At 40.6% G+C, this 27,882-nt stretch overlaps 1 protein-coding gene across 9 annotated transcripts; it reads left to right on the top strand.

The window, feature by feature from the left end:
* The first annotated feature begins 249 nt into the window (after positions 1–249).
* On the top strand, positions 250–27,237 carry ARPP19 (cAMP regulated phosphoprotein 19). Of its 9 annotated transcripts, none has more exons than XM_017886143.1 (4): positions 250–363; positions 598–652; positions 17,127–17,249; positions 22,210–27,237. In XM_017886143.1, exons 2-4 carry the CDS (start codon positions 608–610, stop codon positions 22,378–22,380), a joined length of 339 nt encoding a protein of 112 aa, XP_017741632.1. In that variant the 5' UTR covers positions 250–363; positions 598–607; the 3' UTR covers positions 22,381–27,237. The 9 variants fall into 9 exon arrangements, with proteins under 9 accessions (XP_017741632.1, XP_017741631.1, XP_017741628.1 ...); XM_017886142.1 differs by having other exon boundaries at positions 261–367; XM_017886139.1 differs by lacking the exon at positions 598–652 and adding an exon at positions 3,939–3,993 and having other exon boundaries at positions 317–363.
* Positions 27,238–27,882: the final 645 nt, after the last annotated feature.

Here is a 27,882-nt window from a genome sequence, read left to right as displayed (position 1 = left end):
AGTGTAGAGGTTTAGGAAGGAAAGGTTCTGAGGCAGAGACGTAAGACTGGAGATGTGAAGGCGTGGCAGAATGGAGGAAGGAGCTTTGGCGTGCCCAAAAGACAGCCTGTGTGGCTACAGAGTGGAGAGCGAGGAGAACAGAACTAGGCGAGGCTGGTTAAGTAGAAAGAGTAAAATAAAAGCTCCTAGAACGAGGGGCTAGAGTGAGCAGGAAAGGGCGGGGAAAGGCGGTTCCACTTAGAAACTACAATTCCCAGGAAGCATTAGGCAGCCACAGGCGGATGTGAGGTGAGGCGGGAGCGGCGACCTTTGAAGGAAAAAAGGAAGTGTTTGGAAGACAGCGAGCGGGAGAAGCGGGGTCAAGTAGGTAGGGGCGCGGTGCGCGAGGGGCAGGCGGGCTCCGGCGTGCGAGGGCCTTGGCCAGCGGAGCGCTTCGCGGCTCCGTGTCGTCATAAGGCGGCGGCCATTTTGCGGGCGGAGGCGGCCCGGCGGGCGCTGGGAGAGCTGGGCCGGGCGGCGGGCGGGCCTGAGGCGGCAGGCTGCCGGGTGGCCTCGGCCACCCGCTAATCGCATCTTTTCCCGGCGTCTCGTCTGCAGAGGGAGCACTATGTCTGCGGAAATCCCCGAGGCAGCCTCCGCGGAGGAGCAGAAGGTGAGTGCGCNATAACTGATCACAGATCACTATAATAGATGTAATAATAATGAAAAAGTTTGAAATATTGCAAGAATTACCGAAATGTTACACACAGACACAAAGTGAGCACATGGTGTTGGAGAAATGGCGCCTATAGAGGCTGGAGGCAGGATTGCCAGAAACCTTCAATTTGTGAAAAACGCAGTATCTAGAAGTACAATAAAATGAAGCCCCAAAAAAGAAGGTATCCCTAGATGGCAGTTGAAACTATGAATGTCCAGTGGGCCCAGTGGCTCAAGTCTGTAATCCCAGCACTTCGGGAGGCTGAGGCAGGCAGAGCACTTGAGGCCAGGAGTTTGAGACCAGCCTGGCCAAGAAAGCAACACCCCGTCTTTACAAATTATTAGTAGTAGTATTATTTGAGACAGTTTCACTCTTGTCGCCCAGGCTGGAGTGCAGTGATGTGATCTCAGCTCACTGCAACCTCCACCTCCTAGGTTTGAGCAATTCTCTTGCCTCAGCCTCCCAAGTAGCTGGGATTACAGGTGCCCACCACCACGCCCAGCTGATTTTTGTATTTTTAGTAGAGACAGGGTTTTACCATGTTGGCCAGGCTGGTCTCGAACCCCTGACCTCACGTGATCCACCCACCTCAGCCTCCCAAAGTGCTGGGATTACAGGTGTGAGCCACCACACCTGGCCTACAATTATTAAAAAATACAAAAATTAGCCAGGCATGGTGGCATGTGCCTGTGGTCCCAGCTACTTGGGAAGCTGAGGCAGGAGAATCACTTGAACCTAGGAGGCAAATTGCAGTGAGCTGAGATCGTGCCACTGCACCCTAGCCTGGGTGGCAGAGTGACACTTTGTCTCAAAAAAGAAAAAAAGTTATGAAGGTGGAAGTTATTTCCTGGAGGCTGTGTAAACCTAGAAGAGAAGGGGATCCAAGGACAGAACTGTTAGAATCCTCCCATTAAGAGGCAGGTTAAGATTCAACAGGCAGGTCAAGTAGGAGGAAATCCATGAGACAATAGTATCCTGGAGATCAAGAGAAGGGAGTTTTGAGAAACAGGGTGCTGGGGACCAGTGTGCCATTTTACACATTAAGGTTCATAATGATGCAGAGTGGTGTTAGTTGGGAAAGAATGACTTTCCAGGCAGTCCGTATAGTGGAGCGTTGCCCGTGGTGAATTCTCCATTTGACCAAAGTCTGCCGTCCAGAAATTCAAACTTCCCCTCCTGCGAGTGTCACTATCAGAAACAGATTCTTTTTACCCAAGGTCACATAGCCAATTAAAAAAAAAAGACCAGGTGTGGTGGCTCACGCCTATAATCCCAGCACTTTGGGAGGTCAAGGAGGGTGGATCACTTGAGGCCAGGGGTTCGAGACCAGCCTGAACAACATGGCGAAACCCTGTCTCTACTAAAAATACAAAAAATTATCTGGGTGTGGTGGTGGGCAACTGTAATCCTAGCTACTTGGGAGGCTGAGGCAGAATTGCTCGAACCCAGGAGGCAGAGGTTGTAGTGAGCTGAGATTGCACCATTGCACTCCAGCCTGGGTGGTCTGTCTGAAAAAGAAAAAGAAAAAAAAAAAACTTTTTTTTTTTCTTTTTGTAGAGACAGAGATTCGCCACGTTGGCCAGGCTGGTCTTGAACTGCTGAGCTCAAGTGATTTGCCTGCCTTGGCCTCCCAAAGTGCTGGGATTACGAGTGAGCCACTGTGCCCGGCCACAGCCAATTTTCTTGAGGCTGCGTTTCATCATAAGTGTATGTCTATCAGATTTTAACCCAAGTTCACAAATACATTAATATAGGACATATACTAGAATGCCAGTCAATTTATTAATAAAAATACAATTGTTAAATGCTCCAGTTGGCCTAACTAGTGCATTCTTCTTTCTCTCTGCAGTTCTGCTTAAGGGAAAGGCAAATTTTCAGTGTATTACTTTGTGAGTATAGAATGAGAACAAATATGTCGTTGATCTTATAGTTTCTCAGCCCAGCGTGAGACATTCTTAAGGGGTATCTTTGTCAAACAGTTGGCCTATTGAACCATTTTACTTTCAATACTTCCTTGGCTGACAAACACCTTCCTTCGTTTCTCCAAAAGGAGCGCAATATTAACTCTTTTTGTTTTTCTAGTTGCAATTCCAGTGCAATTCTTCCTGTCTGAGATTCTACATCCTGGCTGAGTTTCGATGGTTTCCAAATTCCTTATCCAGCCACTTAGGGTCTTTCGATTGCTTCCCTGCCCCCAGAATTGCATTCATTTTCTGTGGTTTTTTACTAGTTTAACTCTTTGAGGGCAATCTTATTTCCAAGTTTCTGAGGGACATTTTGTTGGAACCGACAAACATTGCCAGTAAATTCAGATATCAAGTAGAATGAGGATTCAGTATGAAGCCACAGGGCTTGGCAAATGGAAGTCATTGGGGAGCTCAATGCTAGCAGTTTCGGTAAGCTTGTGGGAGTGGACCCCCTGGGAGTGGACAAATGAATCTGAATTGCTTCGTTAGGGTATCCAGGAAGTGCTGGACCCTCAGAGTAAAATATAAGTAATTACAGACGAGATCCCTGCCCTGGTGTGGCTTATCTGAGCAGGAAAGGTGACCTAAAGTCACGACAATTGTCTAATGATACAGTTCGTGTTGTTGAGGAACTGTACAGAGCTGTGACGGCCTTTAAGAGGTGGCTCTGGCCTAGTGTAGAGGTTTAGGAAGGAAAGGTTCTGAGGCAGAGACGTAAGACTGGAGATGTGAAGGCGTGGCAGAATGGAGGAAGGAGCTTTGGCGTGCCCAAAAGACAGCCTGTGTGGCTACAGAGTGGAGAGCGAGGAGAACAGAACTAGGCGAGGCTGGTTAAGTAGAAAGAGTAAAATAAAAAGCTCCTAGAACGAGGGGGCTAGAGTGAGCAGGAAAGGGCGGGGAAAGGCGGTTCCACTTAGAAACTACAATTCCCAGGAAGCATTAGGCAGCCACAGGCGGATGTGAGGTGAGGCGGGAGCGGCGACCTTTGAAGGAAAAAAGGAAGTGTTTGGAAGACAGCGAGCGGGAGAAGCGGGGTCAAGTAGGTAGGGGCGCGGTGCGCGAGGGGCAGGCGGGCTCCGGCGTGCGAGGGCCTTGGCCAGCGGAGCGCTTCGCGGCTCCGTGTCGTCATAAGGCGGCGGCCATTTTTGCGGGCGGAGGCGGCCCGGCGGGCGCTGGGAGAGCTGGGCCGGGCGGCGGGCGGGCCTGAGGCGGCAGGCTGCCGGGTGGCCTCGGCCACCCGCTAATCGCATCTTTTCCCGGCGTCTCGTCTGCAGAGGGAGCACTATGTCTGCGGAAATCCCCGAGGCAGCCTCCGCGGAGGAGCAGAAGGTGAGTGCGCGGGGCGTGGGGCGTGGGGCGTGGGCCCTGGGCCCTGGCCGGGGCCGGGTCTGGCGGGCGGCCTGCTCCCGCCGGGCGGAGGGGCGCGCCCTGCGTGCGGGGCCGAGGCGCCTGCGCCCCACTTTTGGCTTCCCGCAGTCACTGGCTGGTGCGCCGACAAACTGGGAGTTCCAGCGTGCCCCGCGTTTACTCCGAATCGTGCCTTTTCTAACACCTCCGTGGGTCGCGGTGTTCCTCAGTCACTTACATTTACGTGAGCGCCCAGGACGCAGTCTGGGCGTAGAGCCTAAAGTTTTTCTGTGAGCGTCAATTTGCTTAGGAAGTTTGATTTTTTTCTCTGAAGAACTCTCCAACTACTTGTATTGTAAGCGTGCGGTTCACGCCAAAGGCAGTGCCTCGTGTGCGGGCCACGATGTGGGCCGGGCTTGGCATTTCAGGGCCAACCCTTGTAACTATGGTCAGGGGTACAGTCCGGCCTTCAGTGCCTTCACCTGTAAAGGCGGAATCCTGGTGCTTGCCTCCCACGGCGGGGTGAGGCCTAGAGGAGGTGAGTCACCTGTAGTGTTCAGCGCAGTCTGTGCCAGAAAAGGTTGCAGTCAATAGGACTCAGATATGGTACTCGACTAAAAATCGAAAGGATGGAATTTTAAAATTTTACTCACGAAATTAATCAGGGTTTTATTGGAAACATAGGAATATTTTTAAAACGCACTTGTGCCTTCCTGATGTAGGGGAATAGGCCAGGAGTGTTAGTGTGGTTCAAATTATGACTATCAAGACTTTCTATTTAGGCTAGTGTTTGTCTCTCCCATTATAATTATTTCCACCGCCCTGCTCTCCTAGGTAGGTGTGACTGGCCGAGAAGTGAGAAAGGGCCGAGGTATTCTGTTTCCTAAATTGTTTATCAACAATTTTTCTTACAAATCAGGTTGTGTTGTCGTTAAATACGATTTTGGTCTACTGCTTGACCTTCGTGCGGGTTTCTGCTTAATGTTGCGCTTATGTCCTAATTAAGTTGGGAATTGGATTAGTGTTCTAAGGCCATTCCATATGTTCCATATGTTCTTAAAACCGTGTTAACTTCTCTTGAGTTGGGTGCTTCTGTTAGGATGTTAAAGTAATTGAAAAGCGAGAAAACAACGTATAGCATAGGTAAAAGTCGAAGTTGCCACATTATTTGAGAATATCCAGTGAAAATAGATATTTTAACACATTACCAAAACAATGAATTTGGGGGGGGCAAAAAATACAAATATTGAAGATTGCAATCTTAAAAGGAATATTAAGTATTACCTGCCTATTGTAAAAATACTTGTTGTGTTCATTATTGCTTGAAATTTAGGAACCCTAAAAAATAAGTCCCTATCTGTGGTGTTTTGTCTTAAACACTGACATCAAACTTAGCATTAACTTCTGGGGCACCGTAGTGTGCTGTGTAATTTTCTTTGATAAGTTCTGTTAGTGTGTTGCCAAAGTATGCAGTGTTGATTTCTAGAGTGTAAATACTTTTACTTGGAAAAGCCTAATGTGTCTTTTAACAATACTAAGGGTAGCTTGAACATTTTCTCTTATTGATTGTCTACATTAAACATTTAAGGTGCTTTGGTTTTAGCTGCTGTCATTAAAATCAACCAAAATATGTTAGGAATATAATGTTCCTTCTTAAATTCAGGATTGACTGTAAATGCTAAGTGGCTGTGGCATGGATAGTGTCCCTAACCATGAAGAAAATGTGCACAGTCACTTCTGTGTTCCTGTGGGCCAAATCACCTGTTTCTTCTATTTGGAGGATCAGTTCGATGACCTAAAAAATTGAGTTATTGTCTGTGTACCCAATTGACCCTCCACTTAAAGCCAAAGTATTCAGCTAAAAATACCTTTATAGTTTACTGGTAGGTTGCCTATTGCCTCTAAAGAATTAAGGGAGATAGCTGGGCCTTGCATGGAGTAAAAGCTAAGTCACTTTCTCTATCTTGAGTGGTGTGTGCTCCCTTGGTAAGAGAAGAAAACCAGATAGATTCCTATCTTGTATTAGGATACAATTAAATATGTACAAACATAAAAAATAAGTATAAACTCTTATCTCTTAACTTGTGTACCACTCTAAAACTAAAACAGCCAGGCATGGTGGCTCTTGCCTGTAATTCTGGCACTTTCGGAGGCTGAGGCAGGAGGATTGCTTGATGCCAGGAGTTTGAGACCAGTCTGGTCAACATAGTAAGATTCTGTCTCTACAAAAAATAAAAATAGGACTGGCACGGTGGCTCACACCTGTAATCCCAACACTTTGGGAGACCCAGACGGCGGATCACGAGGTCAGGAGATTGAGACCATTCTGGCCAACACGGTGAAACCCCGTCTCTATTAAAAGTACAAAAATTAGCTGGTCGTGGTGGCGGGTGCCTGTAATCCCCGCTACTCAGGAGGCTGAGGCAGGAGAATGGCGCAAACCCGGGTGGTGGAGTTTGCAGTGAGCCGAGATCATGCCACTGCATTCCAGCCTGGGCGACCGCAAGACTCTGTCTCGAAAAAAAAAAAAAAATTGGCCGGGCGCAGTGGCTCAAGCCTGTAATCCCAGCACTTTGGGAGGCCGAGACGGGCGGATCACGAGGTCAGGAGATCAAGACCATCCTGGCTAACACGGTGAAACCCCGTCTCTACTAAAATACAAAACTAGCCGGGCGAAGTGGCGGGCGCCGGGAGTCCCAGCTACTCGGGAGGCTGAGGCAGGAAAATGGCGTAAACCCGGGAGGCGGAGCTTGCAGTGAGCTGAGATCCGGCCACTGCACTCCAGCCCCGGCGACAGAGTGAGACTCTGCCTCAAAAAAAAAAAAAAATTTAATTAAATAAAAATAAAAATTAGCCAGGTGTGGTGGCATGCCTGTAGGCCTGTAGTCCCAGCTACTGGGGAGGCTGAGGTGGGAGGATCACTTGAGACCAGGAGTTTGAGGCTACAGTGAACTCCTTTAAAAATATTTTTTAAAAATTTAAAAGGCCGTGCTGTGGCCCACACCTGTAATCCCAGCTACTCGGAAGACTGAGGCACAAGAATTGCTTGAACCCAGGAGGCAGAGGTTGCAGTGAGTTGAGATCATACCACTGTACTCCAGCCTGTGCAACGGAACAAGATTCTGTGTCAAAAAATAAATAAATAAAATAAAATTTGGCCGGGCACGGTGACTCACACTTGTAATCCCAGCACTTTGGGAGCCCAAGGCTGGTGGATCACGAGGTCAGGAGTTCAAGAACAGCCTGGCCAATATGGTGAAACCCCATCTCTACTAAAAAATACAAAAATTATCCGGGTGTGGTGGCGCACACCTGTAGTTCCAGCTACTCAGGAGGCTGAGGCAGGAGAATGGCTTGAACCTGGGAGGTGTAGGTTGCAGTGAGCAGAGATCGTGCCACTGCATTCCAGCCTGGGCAACAGAGTGAGACTCTGTCTGAAAAAAATAAAATTTAAAATAGATTAAATACAAGCAAAGCCAGTCTAAATTTTTGATTGTGTGCTTGGTATTTTGCTGAAACTAAGTTTCCAATGTATTTGGAATATGACAGCAATTGTTAAAAGTTAAGGGAGTTTTTAAGTTTGTCAAGTAAACACTCCCCTAGGCCATGTGGTGGCTCAGTTCACCCTTTAAGAGTAAGCTATGTAGGCCCAGCACTTTGGGAGGCCGAGGCGGGCGGGTCAGGAGGTCAGGAGATCGAGACCATCCTGGCTAACACAGTGAAACCCCGTCTCTACTTAAAAAAAAAAAAAATACAAAAANAAGTTTCCAATGTATTTGGAATATGACAGCAATTGTTAAAAGTTAAGGGAGTTTTTAAGTTTGTCAAGTAAACACTCCCCTAGGCCATGTGGTGGCTCAGTTCACCCTTTAAGAGTAAGCTATGTAGGCCCAGCACTTTGGGAGGCCGAGGCGGGCGGGGCAGGAGGTCAGGAGATCGAGACCATCCTGGCTAACACAGTGAAACCCCGTCTCTACTTAAAAAAAAAAAAAAATACAAAAAATTAGCCGGGCGTGGTGGCGGGCGCCTGTAGTCCCAGCTACTGGGGAGGCTGAGGCAGGAGAATGGCGTGAACCCGGGAGGCGGAGCTTGTAGTGAGCCGAGATGGCGCCACTGCACTCCAGTCTGGGCGACATAGCGAGACTCCATCTCAAAAAAAAAAAAAATTAAAAAAAAAAAAAAAAGTAAGCTATGAGGTCACTGAGTTTCCAGAGTCATAGATACAATCACATTTTAAGTTCAGCTCCATTCTTTTCTCATTTTCTTGAACAGTTGGAGTAACCTGCTGAGTCTTTGTGCAAGAAAGCTCAGATGCAGAACCCACATAGCACTACTTAGATGCAACGTGGTGATTCAGATGCCGCAGAATATGCTTATATTTGTCTTTAAGATAACCACTGAAGTGAAAACAAAACATTTAGAAGTTTTGAGCACAGAGCTCATGAATCTATCAACAGTAAGCTAAGGCATGTGTACTAGACCTGGAGGGGAGAAGAGGCAAGTGGGAACTTAAAACAGATAATTCTGGCCCTGCAGGGTGGCTCATGCCTGTAATCCCAGCACTTTGGGAAGCCAAGGTGGGAAGATCGCTTGAGGCCAGGAGTTTGAGACCAGCCTGGGCAACATAGAAAAACCCCATCTCTAAAATATAATAATAAATCTACACCTGTAGTGTCACCTACTCCAGAGGCTGAGGGGAGGATCACTTGACCTCCAGGAGGTCAAAACCACAGTAAGCTTTGATGGCGCCACTGGGTGACCAAGGGAGACCCTGTCTAAAAAAAAAAGAGAGATGGTAATTTTAATTGCACTGTGAGCAGCTTATGCTTAGGGACCCTGGTTTATATGTCTGCTGTCTCACAGCACTCAACATTGTGCTTGACATTATTTACAAAATGGTTGAATGGATTTTTCTCAGAACTTTTCTGTTAAAACCTTTGCCGACGTACTATTTCAAAACAAATGACGATGCTAGTACCACAGAGAAGAATAGACCGTGGTAAGATGAAAACCTTAGCTTAGACCCACTTAAGATCTCTTGAACGAAACTACAGGGATGTGTGTATATATTTTTTCGTTTGTGTTGTAGCCTTAATTTTTTTTTTTTAAGATCTCAATAGCAGGTTTTCTAGAGGTTGTAAGACTCACCAAACTAACATGTCGTGGAAAGGATACCTACAGTAAAGCTGTCGATGACATTGTCAGGTAAAAGATACAGGTTGGTGCCTTTATGAGTGGTAGAAGAGGAAAAGAACCTTTATCTAAATTATTTTAATATATCAACCATAAAGAGATATAAATTGTTTTCCGATGCTTCCAGTATTTTAAAAATAGGAGTTCATATTGGTATTTTCAGGGGCTCTTTTGACACTACTTTTGGTTACCTAAAGGCTCAAGAATATTTTTGTTATGTTTGAGACAGGGTCTTGCTCTGTCGCCCAGGCTGGGGTGCAGTGGCACAATGATAGCATATTGCAGCCTTGAACTTCTGGGCTCACCTAGCCTTATACCTCAGCCTCCGAGTAGCTGGGGCTGCAGGTGTGAGCCACCGCCACATCCATGTTTTCTGTTTCTATTCAGAGTGAACACATCATGCACCCTTGGTCTTTGCAACCATCGATTCCTAACAATCTGGAGGTAAACGTCAGAAAAGTTTTTAAGTGTTTCTCTTAGCTGTCTTAGCAGTTTGCTATACAGCAGTTTGTTAGGATTGCTTCTTTTGTTTGTGCAAGACTTTTAATACTTAACAACTTTTAATCCTGAAGCTGTGTTTGACTGTAACATAAAATATTAAAGATGAGCTGATGGTGAAATCCTCAAGTGTGGAGAAAGTTTCTTAGCTTTATAGCTTTATGGAAACAAGTACATTGTATTTTTTCATTCAGATGAATGAACTTTTATTGAACATTCATTAAATGCTAGACACTGGGCAAGCAAGGACTTAATAGAATGACAACAGTAATTTTCCATAGAGCTTGATACGGTATTGGTACCTTCCTGGCAATATCCCAAAGCATTTGTTGGCTTTCATTAATCCTTTCAGTTATTCATCAATCAGTGCATCAGTGAACATACTGCTGAGCAGATAGAGGAGAATTTGCTTAGAGTGATCAGATTTTTATTGCTGGTGTTGCTGTATAACTCTCCTCTGCCAAAGGCTGAAAAGTAGTATCAGTCATTGAGACATAATTATACTCAGTGTATAATGGACTACAAAATAATCCTAAGTTATTTGAATGTCCTTTTTACATGTATGTATTTATAACTTATACCCCACCTATTCACAGAAAGAATTTCTGATGTATTTCAGTTGTACATTTCACAAAAATGCACATGCCAAGATAATAACTATTATTAAAAATACTGTTCTTAAGGTTTTAGTTTTTGTTTTGGATAAATCGTATACATGTATCTGTGTGTAAACATATATCTGTGTTACCATATCCTGAAGTTCCTTTCCCAACTTGTAGCCAATAGCCAGAAGTTCAGAATTCTGCCTTCTCCGGACCCCATTATCAATTTAGAAGCTACTTACCTAAGTAAATCCACTTACATTACAGCATCTATTTTTAAAATGTAGTAAAATTGCTGTGTAACACAAAGGCTTCTTGGAGAATAAAACTTCAAAACCAGATTTGAATTATAAAAATTACTTCTTCACGGTGGCTCACACCTGGAATCCCAGCACTTTGGGAGGCGGAGGCAGGTGGATCACGAGGTCAGGAGTTCAAGACCAGCCTGGGCGAGATGGTGAAACTCCATCTGTACTAAAAATACAAAAATTAGCCAGGCGCGGTGGTGGGTGCCTGTAATCCCAGCTACTCAGGAGGCTGAGGCAGGAGAATCGCTTGAATTCGGCAGGGGGAGGGGTGGAGGTTGTAGTGAGCCAGGATCATGCCACCTCACTCCAGCCTTGGCAACAGAGTGAGACTCTGTCTCAAAAAAAAAACTTCTTGAGCTTGTCATCCCCACCCCCTTTATTGGCCCTTTCTATTTTATCTTTTTCATTAATTTCTGCTTTTTATTTCTCTATTTTCTTTGGGCTCCTTTCTTTGTCTGACTTCTTAAATTGGATGCGTAGCTCATTGAGATTTAGCTTTCTTTTCTGATATAAGCCCTTGAGGGATACTTGCTATATCCCACAAGTTTTGGTATGTGTAGGGTTTTGTTTGTTCGTTTTTAAAGAAACAGGGTCTCGCTCTGTCTCCCAGGGTAGGTTTAAGTGACCCTCCCACCTCAGCCTCCCAAGCAGCCAGGACTATAGGCATATAAGCATCTACTATGACACCTACCTAATTAAAAAATTTTTTTTGTAAAGGCCAAGGTCTTACTGTGTTGCCAGGTAGGTGTAGAACTCCTATTTTTTAAAATACTCATGCTTTCTTTTTTAACCAGGAGTTATTTAGAAGTATGTTTTTAATTTCTAAATATTAGAGATTTATAATTTTTTTATTGTTACTGACTTTAATGAATTGCAGTCATAGATGGTGGTCTGGAAGAAAATAGTTAAGATTTGCTTTATGGCCTAGTATAAGTCAGTTTTTCCATTTGTGCTTGTGGAAGAATATGTATTCCCTAATTGTTAGGTGTAAAAGTAAAATCAAGTATCTTAACTACTTTATCTTTTATAGCTATCAATAAGTAAGAAGGGTGTGTTGAATTCCATAGTGTCAGTTGCTCCCTATAGTTCTGTCGATTTTTGCTTTATATATTTTCAGGCCATTTTATTAGTGGCACAGTCCAGCACAGTGGCTTACGCCTGCAGTCCCAGCACTTTGGGAGGCCAAGGCAGGAGGATTGCTTGAGGCCAGGAGTTCTAGACCAGCCTGGGCAACATAGGAAGACCATGTATCTTAAAAAAAAAAAAAAATGTAGGTGCACTGCGCTAGCTCTGTTTTGGTAAGGATTTGCCTGGTATGTCACCACCATCACCTACCCCTCAGTCTTTTTTACTTTCAACCTATGTCCTTGTTTAGATTTTTTTAAATGTGTGCTCCACAAGTGGTTAGATTTTTTTTTTTTCTTTAATTCAGCTACTGGATTTAAATGGATAATTTATTGCTTCAGTATAGTTATCATGGTTATTCACATATTGGGATTTGTTTCTCCTTACCTTTGGCTTCTTTTTGGTATTTAAAATTTTTTAAATTTTCTTCCTTTCTTGCTCTCCCCAACACTCCTTTTATTTCTGCTATTTAATTGTTTCTCGTTTAAGTTTTCATGCATTCTTAACTAAACAAGATGTAAAATTAAGATTATAAGCCCTATTCTAAATTATACAGGACCATAGAACACTTAAACTAAAATATGGTACTGTTATAAAGTATTTTTTTTTCCTTTTTTACCTCTACATGATAAAGACATTAAAATTATAATATTTACTTGTTACCAGTATATGTATATATATATACCAATTTCTTTCTTTAGTAATAGTCATTTCTGTTCTTTATCCCTTACATCCTAACCTGTTTAACCCAAAGTTTGACTAGTTTATGATTTAATCTTTCTGTGATTCTTTTTGGAAAAAATAAGCAAATAAATAACTATTTGCTTATCTCCCCTTTGTTTTCATTCTAGCTTAAGTAAATGTTTAGGAATTCCCTTGAGGTCCAGAAACATGGAGTCCCATCAAATTATATTCTATTTTGCATTTTTGAACATGACTATGGATAAATCGCTTATTTTACCTGCTTTTATCAGTGTCCTGTTGGGAGACAGGAGCAGAAACCACTTTGCATGTTTTAAAAAGGAAGGAATATGATTTTTAGGGAATAAGGTTACACATTATTAGAAGGAACAGAGGAACAAAAGAGAGGAAGATGATGTTTCCAGAGGTAAGGATTACAGAAAGCCTTTGACCCTGCAAGGATGAGTACTGTTCAGAGTCCATGATCGTCTGCTCCCATGGACCAGACGATCATCTGCTACTAGAGCCCCTGTTTATCTGCGATACGTCCCTCTGTAGGAGCTCACAGGGGCGACTGCTGTCTGCTATTGGTGGTGGCATCACCAGGAGCAGAATGGATTCTTTCTCTCATGCCTTTTAATCTGGCAGAACCTAATAGAAACTCAGTAACTGTCAGAATATTAATGCATGTCCAAGCACTTGAACTAACTTATCATTAAGGTCCTAGAACTACCTACCTCTGTAGAATGTTTCTGTAGGATTCATGAAAAGTATTGTGGATGTCTTAATGGTGTTTACTACATCAAAAAATCTAGACTAGGTCGTCTTTTCCCCTTTTGGTGTTAAATCCAACTGAAATTCTGAATCCAGTTAGGAAGTTGCAGCTAGCAGGGGCTTTCAATTGTGCTATGGCAAGAATGTTCAAGAAGACATATTATAAATTCATTCTAAATATAAATGGTATTTGCAGCTCATAGATGCTGTTTTGCCCAAAACATTTTTTAATTTAATTGAGCATGCTTAATATGATATATCAATGTATTCCTTATTAAGAAAACAAGAGAATGCAGCTGGACCCAGCGGCTTGCGCCTGTGATCCAGCACTTTGGGAGGCCGAGGCGGGCAGATCACCTGGGGTCAGGAGTTCAAGATCAGCCTGGCCAACATGGCAAAAAAAAAAAAAAAAAGAAAAGAAGGAAATGCCAGGATTGTGTACAAGGTATTTTCCTTTATATATCAAATGGAGGAAACCTGCAGAAGCAGCACTGGAAACTAGAGTAAGTTGCTACCTACATACAATTTTCCTTTGAAAATATTTTAGGAATTCAGGGAACTGTTAGACTTGGAGAACTATTTCAAATCAAAGGAAGAAGTGGAGAGGTCTCATTTCCTAGGCTAAAGAAAGCTGAATTTTTATTGGAAATGTAGGACTCCAGTAACACTCTTAATTTGAAGGTGCAGGGACTAAAAGGTGACAATTAGCTTGGGATCCTTTTCAACCTATATTATTTGAAGCCAGCTGTGCAGGGAAACCCAAGAGTAGGCCTCTCCTCCCACATCCACTTCTAAACTGCAGCACTGAGAACACCCTTGGGCTGCAGTAGGTATCTGCAGTGAGGGCTGAGCCACAGTGAAGCTGTGCAGTGACTCAGCCTGCCTTCCTACATTAAACTTGTTAATCTTACATTTATGTTTATTTCTCTGGCTTTTGTGATGAATATGGTGTGGTCATATCTTACATGGGCTTAGGTTCTAATGTTAGTAAGGGAAAAAAAATCACGTATAACTAAAATCACCCTTGACAAAATTCTAGAGAAGGCATAATCATATTGGAGACTGCCCCATCAATTCTCAGTTGAGCAGGTAGTCACTTTTATGTACAGCGTTTGAACAGATGGCTAGATGGCTAGGGTGATTCTTAGGTTGAGTGCTAGCTGAGGTAATAGGCTTGTGTTGTACAGGCTGAGATTTTAAACACTACAATGATGATGTACTTACGCTCTGCAAGATACCCAACGAGAGACTAACGTGGGAATGGCAGGTTTGCATCACATACCTCACACTTTACCTCTCTAGGGCATACCCTTCTTGAATGGAATGACTGGTAGACTCACCACTACTATTTAAATTCTCTATTTCTGGCTGAGTGCACATAATTGAATGTCGTGTATGTCAAGTGAGTGAATGATGTGGCCACTGTAAAGAGATAACATAAATGGATGAATCTGCAGCATAAAAAGAGGCTCCACAGAAAACAGTATTTGAGAGCAGCAGCTTTTTTCTCAAAATTCTCCAAGACTGAAAAAGAGAAGATCTAACAACAAATGAAGAAGCAGTTCAGGATGAAATACTGATAATATATAAAATGAATGAAGCTGATTATAAAACATGTATGAAAGCTGGACGTGGTGGTGCATGCCTATAATCCCAGCACATTGGGAGGCTGAGGTGAGAGGATAGCTTTGAGGCCAGGAGTTCAAAACCAGCCTGGACAATATAGCCTGACCTGTAATTTTTCCCCCCTGTGGGTACAAAGGGAAGGGAAACAGGATCTTCATCTCTCTTTTTTTTAATGTATGAATATAATAATATATGCCAACATTTTATAAAGTATTTTTTTCCAATTCTTAGATAGATAAATGGTTTGCTTTGACTATTCCTAAGTAACCTAGAAGGCTCAAGATAGGCAGATGTATGTGATTTGCTGATTTAATGTGCAGAAATGAGTCCATTACTTAGAAAATGTGCCTTGCCAGCTGCCCGGTTTGTCTTATCTCAGGACAGCTTTCTCTCTCTCTCTCCTCCTCCTCTCCTCTTCTCCTCTCTTCTCTCCTCTCTCCTCCTCTCTCCTCTCCCCTCTCCCCTCTCCCTCTCCCCTCTCCCTCTCCCCTCTCCCTCTCCCCTCTCCCCTCTTCCCTCCTTCCTCTCTCCCTCTCTCCCTCTCTCCCTCTCTCCCTCTCTCCCTCTCTCCCTCTCTCCCCCTCCCTCCCTCCCTCCTCCTTTCCTTTTTTTCTTTTTCTTTTCTTCTTTTTTACCTTTCCTGTTTTGTTTTGAGGGACAGGGTCTCACTTGTCACCCCATGGCTAGGAGTGCAGTGGGTTCATGATCATGCCTCACTGCAGCCTCAACCTCCCGGGCTATAGGCAGGTCATTTTGCCTCAGCCTTTGAGTAGGGCTGGGGACCACAGACACACACCAATGGCCTGGGGCTAATTTTTAAACTTTTTTACAAAGATTTGGGTTTGTCCATATTGGCAGGCTGGTCTTGAACTACTGGCCTCAAGCGATCTGCCCACGGCTCCCCAAGTGTTGCGGATTACAGGAGTAAGCCACCGTGCCAGGCCTGTTTTTCTTGATCATTCCTTCTGCAGTACTTGCCATGGAAGTAATAAACACTCCTTCCCTATAAATATTAAGCACTTTGAAAAAGCAGAATAAAATCAAAACTGTTGTCAAGTGAATAGACTGAAGAATTGATATTTCTGACAGGGAAACAGGTTTTTGATATATTAAAGAATAGGATGGTTTTGAATGAACAGAGTTTGTCATTTTAAACAATGGGGGAGGAGTTAGGGCAGGTGATATACATAGATGTGAGGATTGACAAAAACTGATGTTTTTCTTCTTTAAAAATATCAGGATGGGCCAAGGCATGGTGGGTCATGCCTGCTACTCCTATGACTTTGGAGGTTGAGGCAGGTTAATTTGGCCCAGGAGTTCAAGACCGCCTAAGGCAATATAGCAAGACCACCATCTCTATTATTTTTATTATTTTTATTATTATTTATTTATTTTTTGAGACGGAGTCTCGCTCTATCGCCCAGAAGACTTGGAGTGCCACTGGCCGGATCTCGGGCTCACTGCAAGCCAAGCCATCCTGAATAGATTTACGCCATCTCCAAAACTGCCTCAGCCTCCCGAGTAGCTGGGACTACAGGTGCCGCCCACACATCGACACCGAGACTAGTGGATCTTTTTATATTAGAATATTTAATTTTAAAAGTAAGAACGGAAGTTTACTACCGGTAACCAGAGATAAAAGATCATACGATACTACCTAACACTACAATAGATCGCACCATAACTCGGCCTCCAACAAATGCTTGAAAAATATACTAAAGGCTTGAGGCCACCAAGCGCACTCAAGCCCTATCTTTAAAATAATAATATATAATAATGAAATATAAATATATATTATAAAAAGAAAGAAATATCAGGATCATCTGTATTCAAGAAAAATGTACTGATGAGTAGGCTGCTGTTAATTTTTAGTAAAGAATCTCAGTAACTTCAAATCATACATAATTTTACATAAATAGAAAAAAATCCTGTATATTTTAACAGTATTAGGACGATTCTCTAAATATAGGCAAAGAACTGAAGAGTTCCATAGAAGGTGACTAACTATAAATGTATTATACATGACTGGAAAAGTAATGGCAAGCAAGACTTCAGAGCTGAGCTATCTTGATATTTTTATCCAGTGTGTGGGGTGTTACACATGCATCACAGCTATAATAGAGCTATCACATGGATCTTTTGAAAAACAAGATAGAGATGTTTTAAAGGCTTCTGGGTTTGATTTCTTAGTCAGAAGCTGTGGTACTTGGCATTTAACAACTAGAATTCAGAATCCAGATTTTTAAAGGTGAATTCTTTTAAATAACTGAGTTGTAATAGAGAAGTAATTTATTTGAAATTATTTTAGGAAATGGAAGATAAAGTGACTAGTCCAGAGAAAGCAGAAGAAGCAAAATTAAAAGCAAGATATCCTCATCTGGGACAAAAGCCTGGAGGTTCAGATTTCTTAAGGAAACGTTTGCAGAAAGGGGTAAGTTCTCATGGGTAATTTCCAAATACTTAAGCCCTACGAACTCAGTATGCTGACAGATTGTGAAATGACTGTGCATATAGCGTTGTACTTTATCAGGTATGTACATGTGTGTATATGTATCTGTAATGGGTTTTTCCAATATTTTGAAGTTTATAAATAAGCATTATGAGAATGTACCACTCTTTAGCATTTTTAATAATAAACTATTTAAAGCATGTAGAAATAGAGCAGATATAACAGAACCCATGTACCCCTTCCCAGATTTAATGTTTATATTTTGCCATGTTGGTTTCAGTTTTATCTTTCTTAAGAAAGAAAATGTTGTAGATATAGTTGAAACCCGCCCTATATGTAAATATGAGCCCTTTGCCTTATCTCTCCAAAAGCAACCACTATCCAGAAGCTGGTGTTTATCCTTCTGCCCATATTTTGAAACTTACATCTTTTTTGCAGATGATTCCCACACAACATTCAAAAGCTTAAAATACTTATTTGGATGAAATGATCACTTATAAAAGCATAGCTGTCTCCTTTATGTAATATGTTTCACAGTCAGATTTACTCTAATACAATTTAAACATTTTCGTTTTCATAGTTCAAATTACTGAAGATATTATTTTCAAATTCTTGCCATGTTTTGTGAGGTAGATACCATTTTTTCTCAATAATGAGATTGAGATAATGCTGACCTGTTTGTTCCCTAAAAGTATTGTCCTGTGACCCCTTCCTTTGCCATAAAAAATTAGTTCCATCTTCAGCTTAAGCATATTCAAATTATTTACTATACAGGGAAGGATGAAATATTACTTACAGAAGAGAATTGTTGAATGAGATGCTAAATCATGTTTCTCCTTAAATACATTTATATACTGGTATCGGCCGCTTGCTTAAAAAACGTGTGTGTGTGTATTAGCTCTAGTTACATATGGATTGTTTTAAAGTGGCAAAAAATAGAATGGTATTTTTAATCTTACATAAAAGAATAACATTCACAGCTTTAAAATAGTAGGATGACAAGAAATAATTACACCAAATTTATAAAGATGTAAAACTCCTGTACCATGAAATATATAATCAAGTAGGGAAGTTATTACAAAAATGATAGTTAATATCTAAAATACATACAAAACTTTTAAATATACAAAAGGGAACTTTTAAGTATTCAAGAAAACACTTAAGGTGCTCCTGGATAAAGGATTTTAACAGGAAATATAATAAACAGAAAAATGTTTATACATTATAGAAATCAATGAAATGCAAATTACATCATAGTATTTATATAACTAAATTACAAAAATGTTTAAAATAATACCTGTTGCTAAGGTTGAAGTTGAATGAAACTAACACGCTCTTTGTTGTGTTTAAACATTAAAAATTATTACTCGTTTCAGAATGGGGTATGGATTAAGGTTTATAAAAATGTTCTTCAAATCAATAATGTCTTATTAAATCTAAGGGTATAATTCAGTACAAGGAAAAAGTCTTCCAAATTGGAAGATCCTCCTTATAGCTTTTAACTATAATTAGTAACAGCACCCCACTATTCAACAGCAGAGAAATGATTAAATAAGTTGAAGTCAGTAAAATAGAGTATTATGTGGTTATTTTAGAACATAAAGTTCATAATGTACGGGATAAATAGAAAAGGTAGAATGACAACTGTGTTTTTTAGTTATGAGATAAATTATTTAATCTTTGGCTATTAAATTATTTTGACTTGATTATTACTGTTTAGGAAGTGTTTTCTTTGCTCATCTTCAGCATAACGTTGACTGATAGGCTTTCTTCCAATATTTGGGCAGTTATTTTAATTTTTCTCTAGCTTCAATTATTTATTACTTTTTAAGTATCTTTAAGTCAGATTTCACATACATTGTATCTTGGAGTTGGTGTCGTAGATATAAATAGTTGAGAAGGAAAAAAATGCCACTGAATCAAGAAATAAGTAGATAGAAATTGAGAAGTGAGCTCTTTAATGATTCTGTATTATAACAGAATATCAGTGAATAAGTTCTTTTATATGAAGTTTTGATTTTTTTAAAACTCTGGATCACAGGTTCTGGGTTTTAATTTTCCTCTGTCACTAGTTAGCAAACTTGACAAATTATCTTAGCATCTTTAAGTAGCTTCTTAATTTGAGAAGGTTTGGTTAGATATGATGATTATAATAGGTTTCTTCCTGTGTTGTACTCATTAATGTTATTATAAGGTTAATGTTACTATTAGGCTTTTAACAATATGACCATGTATGCATGACTACATAGATGATCAGAGCTAGGAGGGATATCAAGAAGCTGTGTAGCCCATTTTTACATTTTTTATTTCTTTTTGTTTTTTGTTTTGTTTTTTCATATTTGTAGGGGTTGTGAAGTCCCAAGAAAAGAGAGAATCCAGTTGTAAAAAACATGGCTTTAAAGTTGAACATTATCAGTTTAGGTGATCACTTAGTGTCAGTGTAGTTGTAAATGCCAATGTGAGTATGGCCTGTAAATTTGGGTGAGAGAAGGCTTTTATAAGATTATCATCTAGATCATAATTAATTTTTAAATGTTTTCATTACAAACTCATGAAATTTAGAGATTGTTAAAGACAGCTGATATCATCATCATTGTTATCTGTGGATCCCAGTTTGAGAAACATTAATTTAGTTCACTTCTATCTTAAAGCATTAACTTCTTTCTCTGACATCTTTGTTGTATTATTATATTTGCTGAATCTCTGTTTGATTATTTGCTACCTTTTGCAGTAAACTTTTCCTTTTTAGGGCAATTCTAATTGTCAAGCATTGATTTTAGTTTTATCTCTAGTCATACTAAATTTAATTCCTTTCCCCCAGAGTAGCGTAATCTACAGTTAAATGAGATCCCCTTGTGATGAACTTTTGCTTACTATAAAATTACTCACTTTAGAAACTGGGTTTATTACATTGGGGGGAAATCTGCCTAAAATTTACATGTGTGTTAAATTTCTCAGTATGTGCTCTTGACAAAATAAGAAATTTGGCAGGCTGCTTTGTTCTCCTCTAGAGGCTACAAAATTCAGAAGTAGCTTTTTAATATAATACAGTGCCTCAAAATTCTGAGGTTTTTCTGTCTGCTCGTTTTAAAACATACAGAAGTGAAGCTGCAGAAAGCTTTAGATAGGCCTGGTCCAGGGTTCCTTGTTACTCTTCTGTATGGTACATATACAGTAATACATTAAAGCAGTTTCTATCCTTAGGCCTTTGGGCCATAGGCCAGGTCTGGCTTATCAAAGAATGGTGGAGGAAAGCAGCCAATGAGACTTTCCTGAGGCCACTGAACAGTCTTATACTAAGGTGTGAGTTCCCAGCTATTTTGTTTTATCACGTGAAATATCCCTGAAGATATTAGCATAAGATTCCATAAATATTATGTTTTTTTCACCCTTTGTCCAAGCCCTTATTTCATATCTGGATTATTTCCTTGGCCAACCCAAGACTGAGATTAGAGTCCCCTTCTTTGAGCACCATATAGCACCGTTGTAACTGTAAGGCAGTATTGTAATCGTTGATTTGTATCTGACTCTAGCTCTCACATAGCGCCTCACTTATAGCAGGCACTCAGTAAAGGTGGGCTCAGCATGATAGGTGTAAGTCAGAACCCAGGCAAATTTATGTTTTCACTCTAGAAGTCAAGTAGATTCGTTGTATTAAGGTTGATATTTAGCTCTCATCACAATTTGCATGTTAGTGGTAAAGGGCAAAAGCAGTAGTCATACTTCGTGTCTCTATGTGAAAAATGGAGGGGGTGTGGAGTAGGGATGTGCATTTTAAGTAGTAATTTCTAGTGAGTTTATTTCTTTCATTATTCTAATATTTATATTTTACCTTAATTTTGGTGAACTGCTTTAGTTCAAATAAATATGATTTAAATTCTTGCAGAAACACTTGCTCTAAATGACAGAATACCAGAAACTATAAGTAATAGTTTTAATAACTGTAATTATGGGGGGGTGGGTTTGTTTTTGAGACAGTCTTGCTCTGTCGCCCAGGCTAGAGTGCAGTGGCACAATCTCAGCTCTCTGCAACCTCCACACCCTGGCGGGTTCAAGCAATTCTCATGTCTCAGCCTCTGGAGTAGCTGGGATTACTGGCACACGCCACTACAACCGACTAATTTTTGTATTTTTAGTAGAGACGAGGTTTCACCATGTTGGCCGGGCTGGTTTCAAACTCCTGACCTCTGACCTCAAGTGATCCACCCGCCTTGGCCTCCCAAAGTGCTGGGATTACAGGCATGAGCCACCATGCCCAGCCAAATTATGTGTTTTATTTATAAAATAATTTAAGCAAGTGTTTCAACCTGGTTGTTCCATTAATAAATGAAAGGTTTTTATTTCACTGAGTCTGGACTTCCCAAATAGCTTAATATTTTATTAGTCTTGATGGTTCTTTATTAGAACCAGAATGGTTTAAGAAAGCCTGAAGGGGAGGGTTTTGTTTTTTTTTTTTTTTTTGAGACAGTCTCACTCTGTTGCCGAGGCTGGATGGAGTACAGTGGGGTAATCTCGGCTCACTGCAGCCTCCACCTCCCAGATTCATGTGACTCTCATGCCTCAACCTCTGGAGTAGCTGGAATTACGGTGTGCGCCACCACACCCAGCTAATTTTTGTGGTTTTTTTTTTAGTAGAAACTGGGTTTGTCCATATTGGCCAGGCTGGCCTGGAACTCCTGACCTCAAGTGGTTCGCCTGCCTTGGCCTCCCAAAGTGTTGGGATTTCAAGAATGAGCCACTGTGCCTGGTCTGAAGGGGGCTTCTCAGCTCTTGACTTATGCTGGAACTCAATACAGAGACTGTTTCATCTAATTCATATTCCTGTTTAAATTTTTTTAGACCAACCTTATACTGACAGTATGAGATTGCATCGACATCTTAAATCAGTAATTGCTAAGCTCTAATCTGAATTGTTCTTTGTTTGTTTGTTTTTTACTTATAGCAAAAATATTTTGATTCTGGGGATTACAACATGGCTAAAGCAAAAATGAAGAACAAGCAACTTCCTGCTGCAGCTCCAGATAAGACGGAGGTCACTGGTGACCACATTCCCACTCCGCAGGACCTTCCTCAACGGAAACCATCCCTTGTTGCTAGCAAGCTGGCTGGCTGATTAAAAGGCTGAACTGCATGAATCTGCTAATTCCCATTATTTCTCCTTAATATGTTACTTATCTACTTTTTATTTCCTTTCATTCACTAAGTCATTTGAGACTGACAGCTTTGCAGGTAGCAGTAGTGTGTGCTGCTATTGTAGAATATACATGTGTAGAATTTTTGATTAGTTTAACAGTGCACTGGTGAAGAGGACATGTTAGAGCAACATAAGTAAACTACTTGAAAAAAATTGTATATATTACCTAACTCCTAGTGTAGTACTGGTTCTAACAAATAACAAGCAAGTTTTAAAATTTTAATGTTTTGGCTTTCATTACTTCATCTTAATTATAGCTTTGTATGTTACTCTTATTTAATCTCTATTGTATTGATTTCTTCTGTATTTACCTTTTGGATTTTGTAAAACAGAAGTTTAAGACCACAAGTTAGAAGAAAGGTCACATATTTCAAACACAACTAGATGGGGCTCTGAAAGATTTGTATCTCTGTGCTTGAACTTGAATGGCCTTAAACCTGTTTCAGCTTTAACAGTAGAATTTTACTTGGGCAATATTTGCCCATTCTGGTGTAACTTATGTGACTCTAGTGCTTAACAGCTGCCATTGAAGCTAATAATTCAGTTCTGTAGAGTTAGAATACCTTTTGTTGTTGAAGATGTGAATGAAGTATGCATGTGCATTGACTGTTGAATTCACTTTTGTGCCATTTTTGTAAATACAGTAGTTTTGCACAACCTCTCACAAATGTCTGTATTAATTTCACATACTTAAAGAGTAGATAATGTGCCAACCAGAAGCACAAGAGTTCCTCCACAAAACTCTGTAAATCATTATAGCTTTTGTATAATGAGTAGTTTACAATCTCGGGCTTATAGAATATCAAACTGAAATCTTAGTTCAATCTGCCATAGACTTAAGCTTTTCATTTGTTCCTAATATCCATGACATTCAGTGGCCTTGTGCAAATACGATATGTTGCTTAGGCATATCTTTTGTCCTATGCAGAACCTTTCATTTTGATTTTTATGAAAGTTGCAATTCATGTAATTTATATGAACTTTTAAATGTAGAAACTTTTACTTCCACACTCAATTTTGGAGACACTAGAGTAAAAGGCTTCAATACTCTGCATTCCATGCCCCCTGCCACCTGTTTTTTTTCCCCCTTTGTTCTTTGACTCAAAATGGTATTGAGCTGTTTGTTGTATATGGAAGCATAGGTGTCTATATCCTTACTCTTTTATATAACACAATAATGGCATTTTCCTTCTAATTTCTCAGTTGATAACCTCTCTCTCTCTCTTTTTTTTTTAAGATAGAGTCTTGCTGTATCACCTGAGCTCTAGTGCAGTACTGCAATCATAGCTCACTGCAACCTTACTCCTAGGCTCAAGTTAACTACTCTTGATCCTTTATTATTACTAATATTCTACAATTGTATAAATAAAAGGAACTTTATAATGAAACAGTTCGGAATACTGGCTCAAGAACCTATGTCAAAATGAGCTGAATTTTGGTAAATTATTTTAGGGATTATGACAAGCTAATTGAATTAGGCTTTTGACAATGAGAGTAATTTACATGACAGGTAAAACTCCTATTAAAAATGTGTAGATATTTGCTTCTGTAGATGTCACTTTAGTAAAATACCAATTTAGTTTTACTTGTGGCTTATCTAGTTAGTCAGAACTTAACAGACTTTATTGGAACAAGTTTACTGCTCTTGTAGGAGCTCCTGTCACAAGTAGTTGTGATGCTGTAGCGTGATACTCAGGATCAGTGGCTTGAGATGTTACTGTTTTTCTCTTCATCTTCGACTTGCAGAGAGCGTCCCCTTTTTGGATCCAGGCATCTTTTCTGAATCCTGGTTCCATCAATATACCTGCTCTCCTGTGATCCCAAGTCATACTCAATGGTGCCTCGAACATAGCACCTTCAGTTAAAGGCTGCCTAGTGCTCTGAGGAAAGCTTGCTGATTATCTTCCTGATGTACTAACCCCAAAAGGCAGAAAAGCAACACAGTCACTCCTGTGCTTATTTGTAATTGTAAAGATCAGTTATATATATATTTGTAACGAGAGCAAGTATATACTCATTATAGGATCAATTTAAGAAGTTTAAAATATCCCAGAGTAGAATTTCTATATCTAGTCTTTTGGTTTTTTCATGAATATTTGCAAGTAATTACCATTAAATTCACACATGAAAGACTAATCTGAAAGATCAGAGAGACCATGTTATTCTTGACCATGATAGAACTGCTCCTGTGGTTTGGGACAAGTAACAAAACAACTGCTTGAGTTTTGTTTGTAAAATACACTATTAATATTTGACCTACCTCAAAACGTATTGAGGATCTGTGAAATGCTAAGTGCCCAAAATAAAATATTGCTGATTGTCTTTTTATTAAAAGTAAATTTCCTCGTTAAGCCAACCTGCCTTCTGTAAGTCACAGTGCTTAAATCTCAGGATTTTTCATTAGGAGAGACCTGTCGTTACAGATTTGTAGATATAATTGCTTAGCCTCCATTATTGGTGCTTGGGATAGAGAGGTTTTAGATTTTTCTGTTTTTTTGTTCTGCCTCAAAGCTGAGTTTATTGAAGACATTTGTAAACTATTGTGTCACCACTTGAATCAAGATTTTGACTAGTGAGCTTAATTGTCCATTTCTTATTATTTCAAAGTTACAGTCTGAGAAATGGCTAATCTTAATAACTGTCCTATCATAAATTAATGTTGGAATAAACTGAAGTTGATGATAAATACTTCATGAAAACTCAAGTCTGAAATAAATTACTTGTTTTATGTCCAATAGCTACTACATTTGATAGAACAGTTTTGAGGAACATTTCATTCTTGAACGCAACATCTGACATGGTTCTCAGCAAGTTGGAATAGTAAGGATTATTGGGTTGTTTTGATGAGTGGAAGCAGCATGTTTGTAGCATACAAGTTATTCAATAATCTTGTGCTGATGACCTAAAAATATGTCTTAACTATTCATCAAGGAAAGCCTGGTGAAGCCTTTACTTGTTACTACTTCAACAGTTGGAATTAGTTGCTCTTTTTACTTGATGAAACAAAACTATACCTCTGAATATTTATGGATACTTTTTACTAAATCAGCTTTGTGTTCTTAATCCAAATTACTAAAGTTTATGGAAGCTGAAATGTAATACAGTAGTATCCCCTTATCTGCAAGAGATACATTCCAAGACCCCTAGTGGATGCCTGAAACCTCAGATAGTACTGAACCCTTTATCAACTATGTTTTTTCAATCTGACAACCAAGGCGGCTACTATGCGACTAAGGGGCAGGTAGTATACAGTGTGGATAAGCAGGACAAAGGGATGATTCACATCCCAGGCAGGACAGAGCAAGAGATAATGAGATTTCATCACTCGGGACGACTTGTGATTTATTTTATTCTTTTTTTTGAGATGGAGCCTCGCTCTGTTGCCTAGGCTGGAGTGCAATGGTGCAATCTCGGCTCCCTGCAACCTCCACCTCCTGGGTTCAGGCAATTCTCCTGCCTCAGTCTCCCAAGTAGCTGGGATTACAGGTGCCTGCCACCATGCCCAGCTAATTTTTGTATCTTTAGCAGAGATGGGGTTTCACCATGTTGGCCAGGCTGGTCTCGAACTCCTGACCTCAGGTGATCCACCCGCCTCGGCCTCCCCAAGTGCTGGGATTATAGGTGTGTGCCACAATGCCCAGCTGGCTTGTGATTTAATACATGAATTGTTTATTTCTGGAATTTTCCATGTAATATTTTTGGACCAAGGTTGCCTCGGGTAACTACAGAAAGTGAATTTGCAGATAAAGGGGATTACTGCTTCTGTGCTCTAAAATTGGTGTTTGGGTGATCAGGAGCAGGTAGCCAATGGGAAGAGCACTTCTGAGTGATGACTAAAGCAGTTTATTTGGTGGCCTTTTCACATTCTCCAATGTTCAAGCATATTTTCCACTTTCCATTTTCTCTTTCACCTCATTTTGCCTCACCATCCCCCATCCCTGCTTATTTCTTAAGCCCATTGATGGCACTCATTAAATTGTGTTTAGGGCTAATGAATCATTGTTCCTTAATATCGTTTTCAATATGCCACAATTTAGGACACGTTCAAAATTTTCTAAAACAATATCCTAATCAATATTGACTAATTTGAGCCACATTCCCAAGTCAAACTCAGCACACACTGCCAGTCTTCCCCAATATCTCCTCTCAGTTCCCCACCACACCTTATAAAGTTGGAATCAAAGATATCTCATTCTGTCATTGTTAATCTAAGAATAAAAACACTGACTTGAATACAGTTTTACTAAGTTTCAACCTTCTAAGTAGGTAGGCCTCTAGGTATTCTGCAGATCACTGGTGGTCTTGATAGTTAATATATGTTTGTATTATGTTATTTTTCAACTAAATCGCAGTCGGAAAAAACATTTAATATTATGCCCTTGGATCTATTACTGCATCACTAGCACTTGTGATGCAGTAGGACACTTCGCCTGTACTGAAAGGGCCAAGACTAAATGCCTTTTGTTTTTTGTTTTGTTTTCTGTTAAACATGTCTATAGAGTTGGCAGTTAATGCTGAATTTGTCAAATACCCTTTCCAAAATTATACTTGTATTTAAAAAATAAATGGATCTACCTAATTTCTATTGATTTAATTTGCAGTGTTGTCTTATTAAAGTGGTATGTTTTTCCGTGTATTTTTTCTGAAGTTGATCTCTCTACATTTCAACTATTACTGTATGCAGAAAGAAATTGACTTGTAATCTTTGATTTTTTTTTTTTTTTCATTTGTAAAGGCTTTGTACTTAAGGTAGGATTAAATGTTTGCAGATTGTGAGTCTTTTTCATCTTATTTGTAAAACATTACAGAGGAGGGGCTTCAACTTGGCTGACTAGAGACATCTGGTACTCAGCTCCTCCACAGAGAGCCACAATAGTGAGGAGATAACACCTCAGCCAGATCATTCAAGAGCGAACTCAGGAATTAAACAGAGAAAGGACAGGAGACACTTAAGGGAGGAGAGGGAAGCAAGGCAGCCTACTTGGCCAGGATCTTCTGGGGGCCTGGAAGGGTTAAATGAGTGACTCCCAGAAGTCCACATTCTCACCACAGACTCCTGCATCCTAGCCACAGGAAAGCCTCTAGACCCTCGCAGACCCCAAGACTAACATAGGGAGCTGCCTGGAGACCACAAAAGATACTGCTACAGAGAGACAGCTTACGCTATCCCCTCACCCAAAGCCCTAAGCATCTACAGCAAGGCACCATATTGAGTGCTTAGTCCCCACCAAAGTGCGTCCTGCAGAGAGGCCCTACAGCCCTTGCATCTCCACATCTCTAGAACCTCATTGATGTTCACCGCCCAATAGCCACCACCACAGCTGGCTGCTCCCTACAGGGCTGAAGTGCCCAGCCATGGGCAAAGACCTTGCTGCCCCAGTAGTAGAGCTGGCATGCATTTTCGTGTGCCCCGAGGACAAA

The sequence above is a fragment of the Rhinopithecus bieti genome, unplaced genomic scaffold, assembly GCF_001698545.2.
Source record: "Rhinopithecus bieti isolate Rb0 unplaced genomic scaffold, ASM169854v2 scaffold_14454, whole genome shotgun sequence".
NCBI lineage: Eukaryota > Metazoa > Chordata > Mammalia > Primates > Cercopithecidae > Rhinopithecus > Rhinopithecus bieti.
The sequence above is the reverse complement of the archived record's forward strand: the minus strand, read 5'-3'. Positions and strand labels throughout refer to the sequence as shown.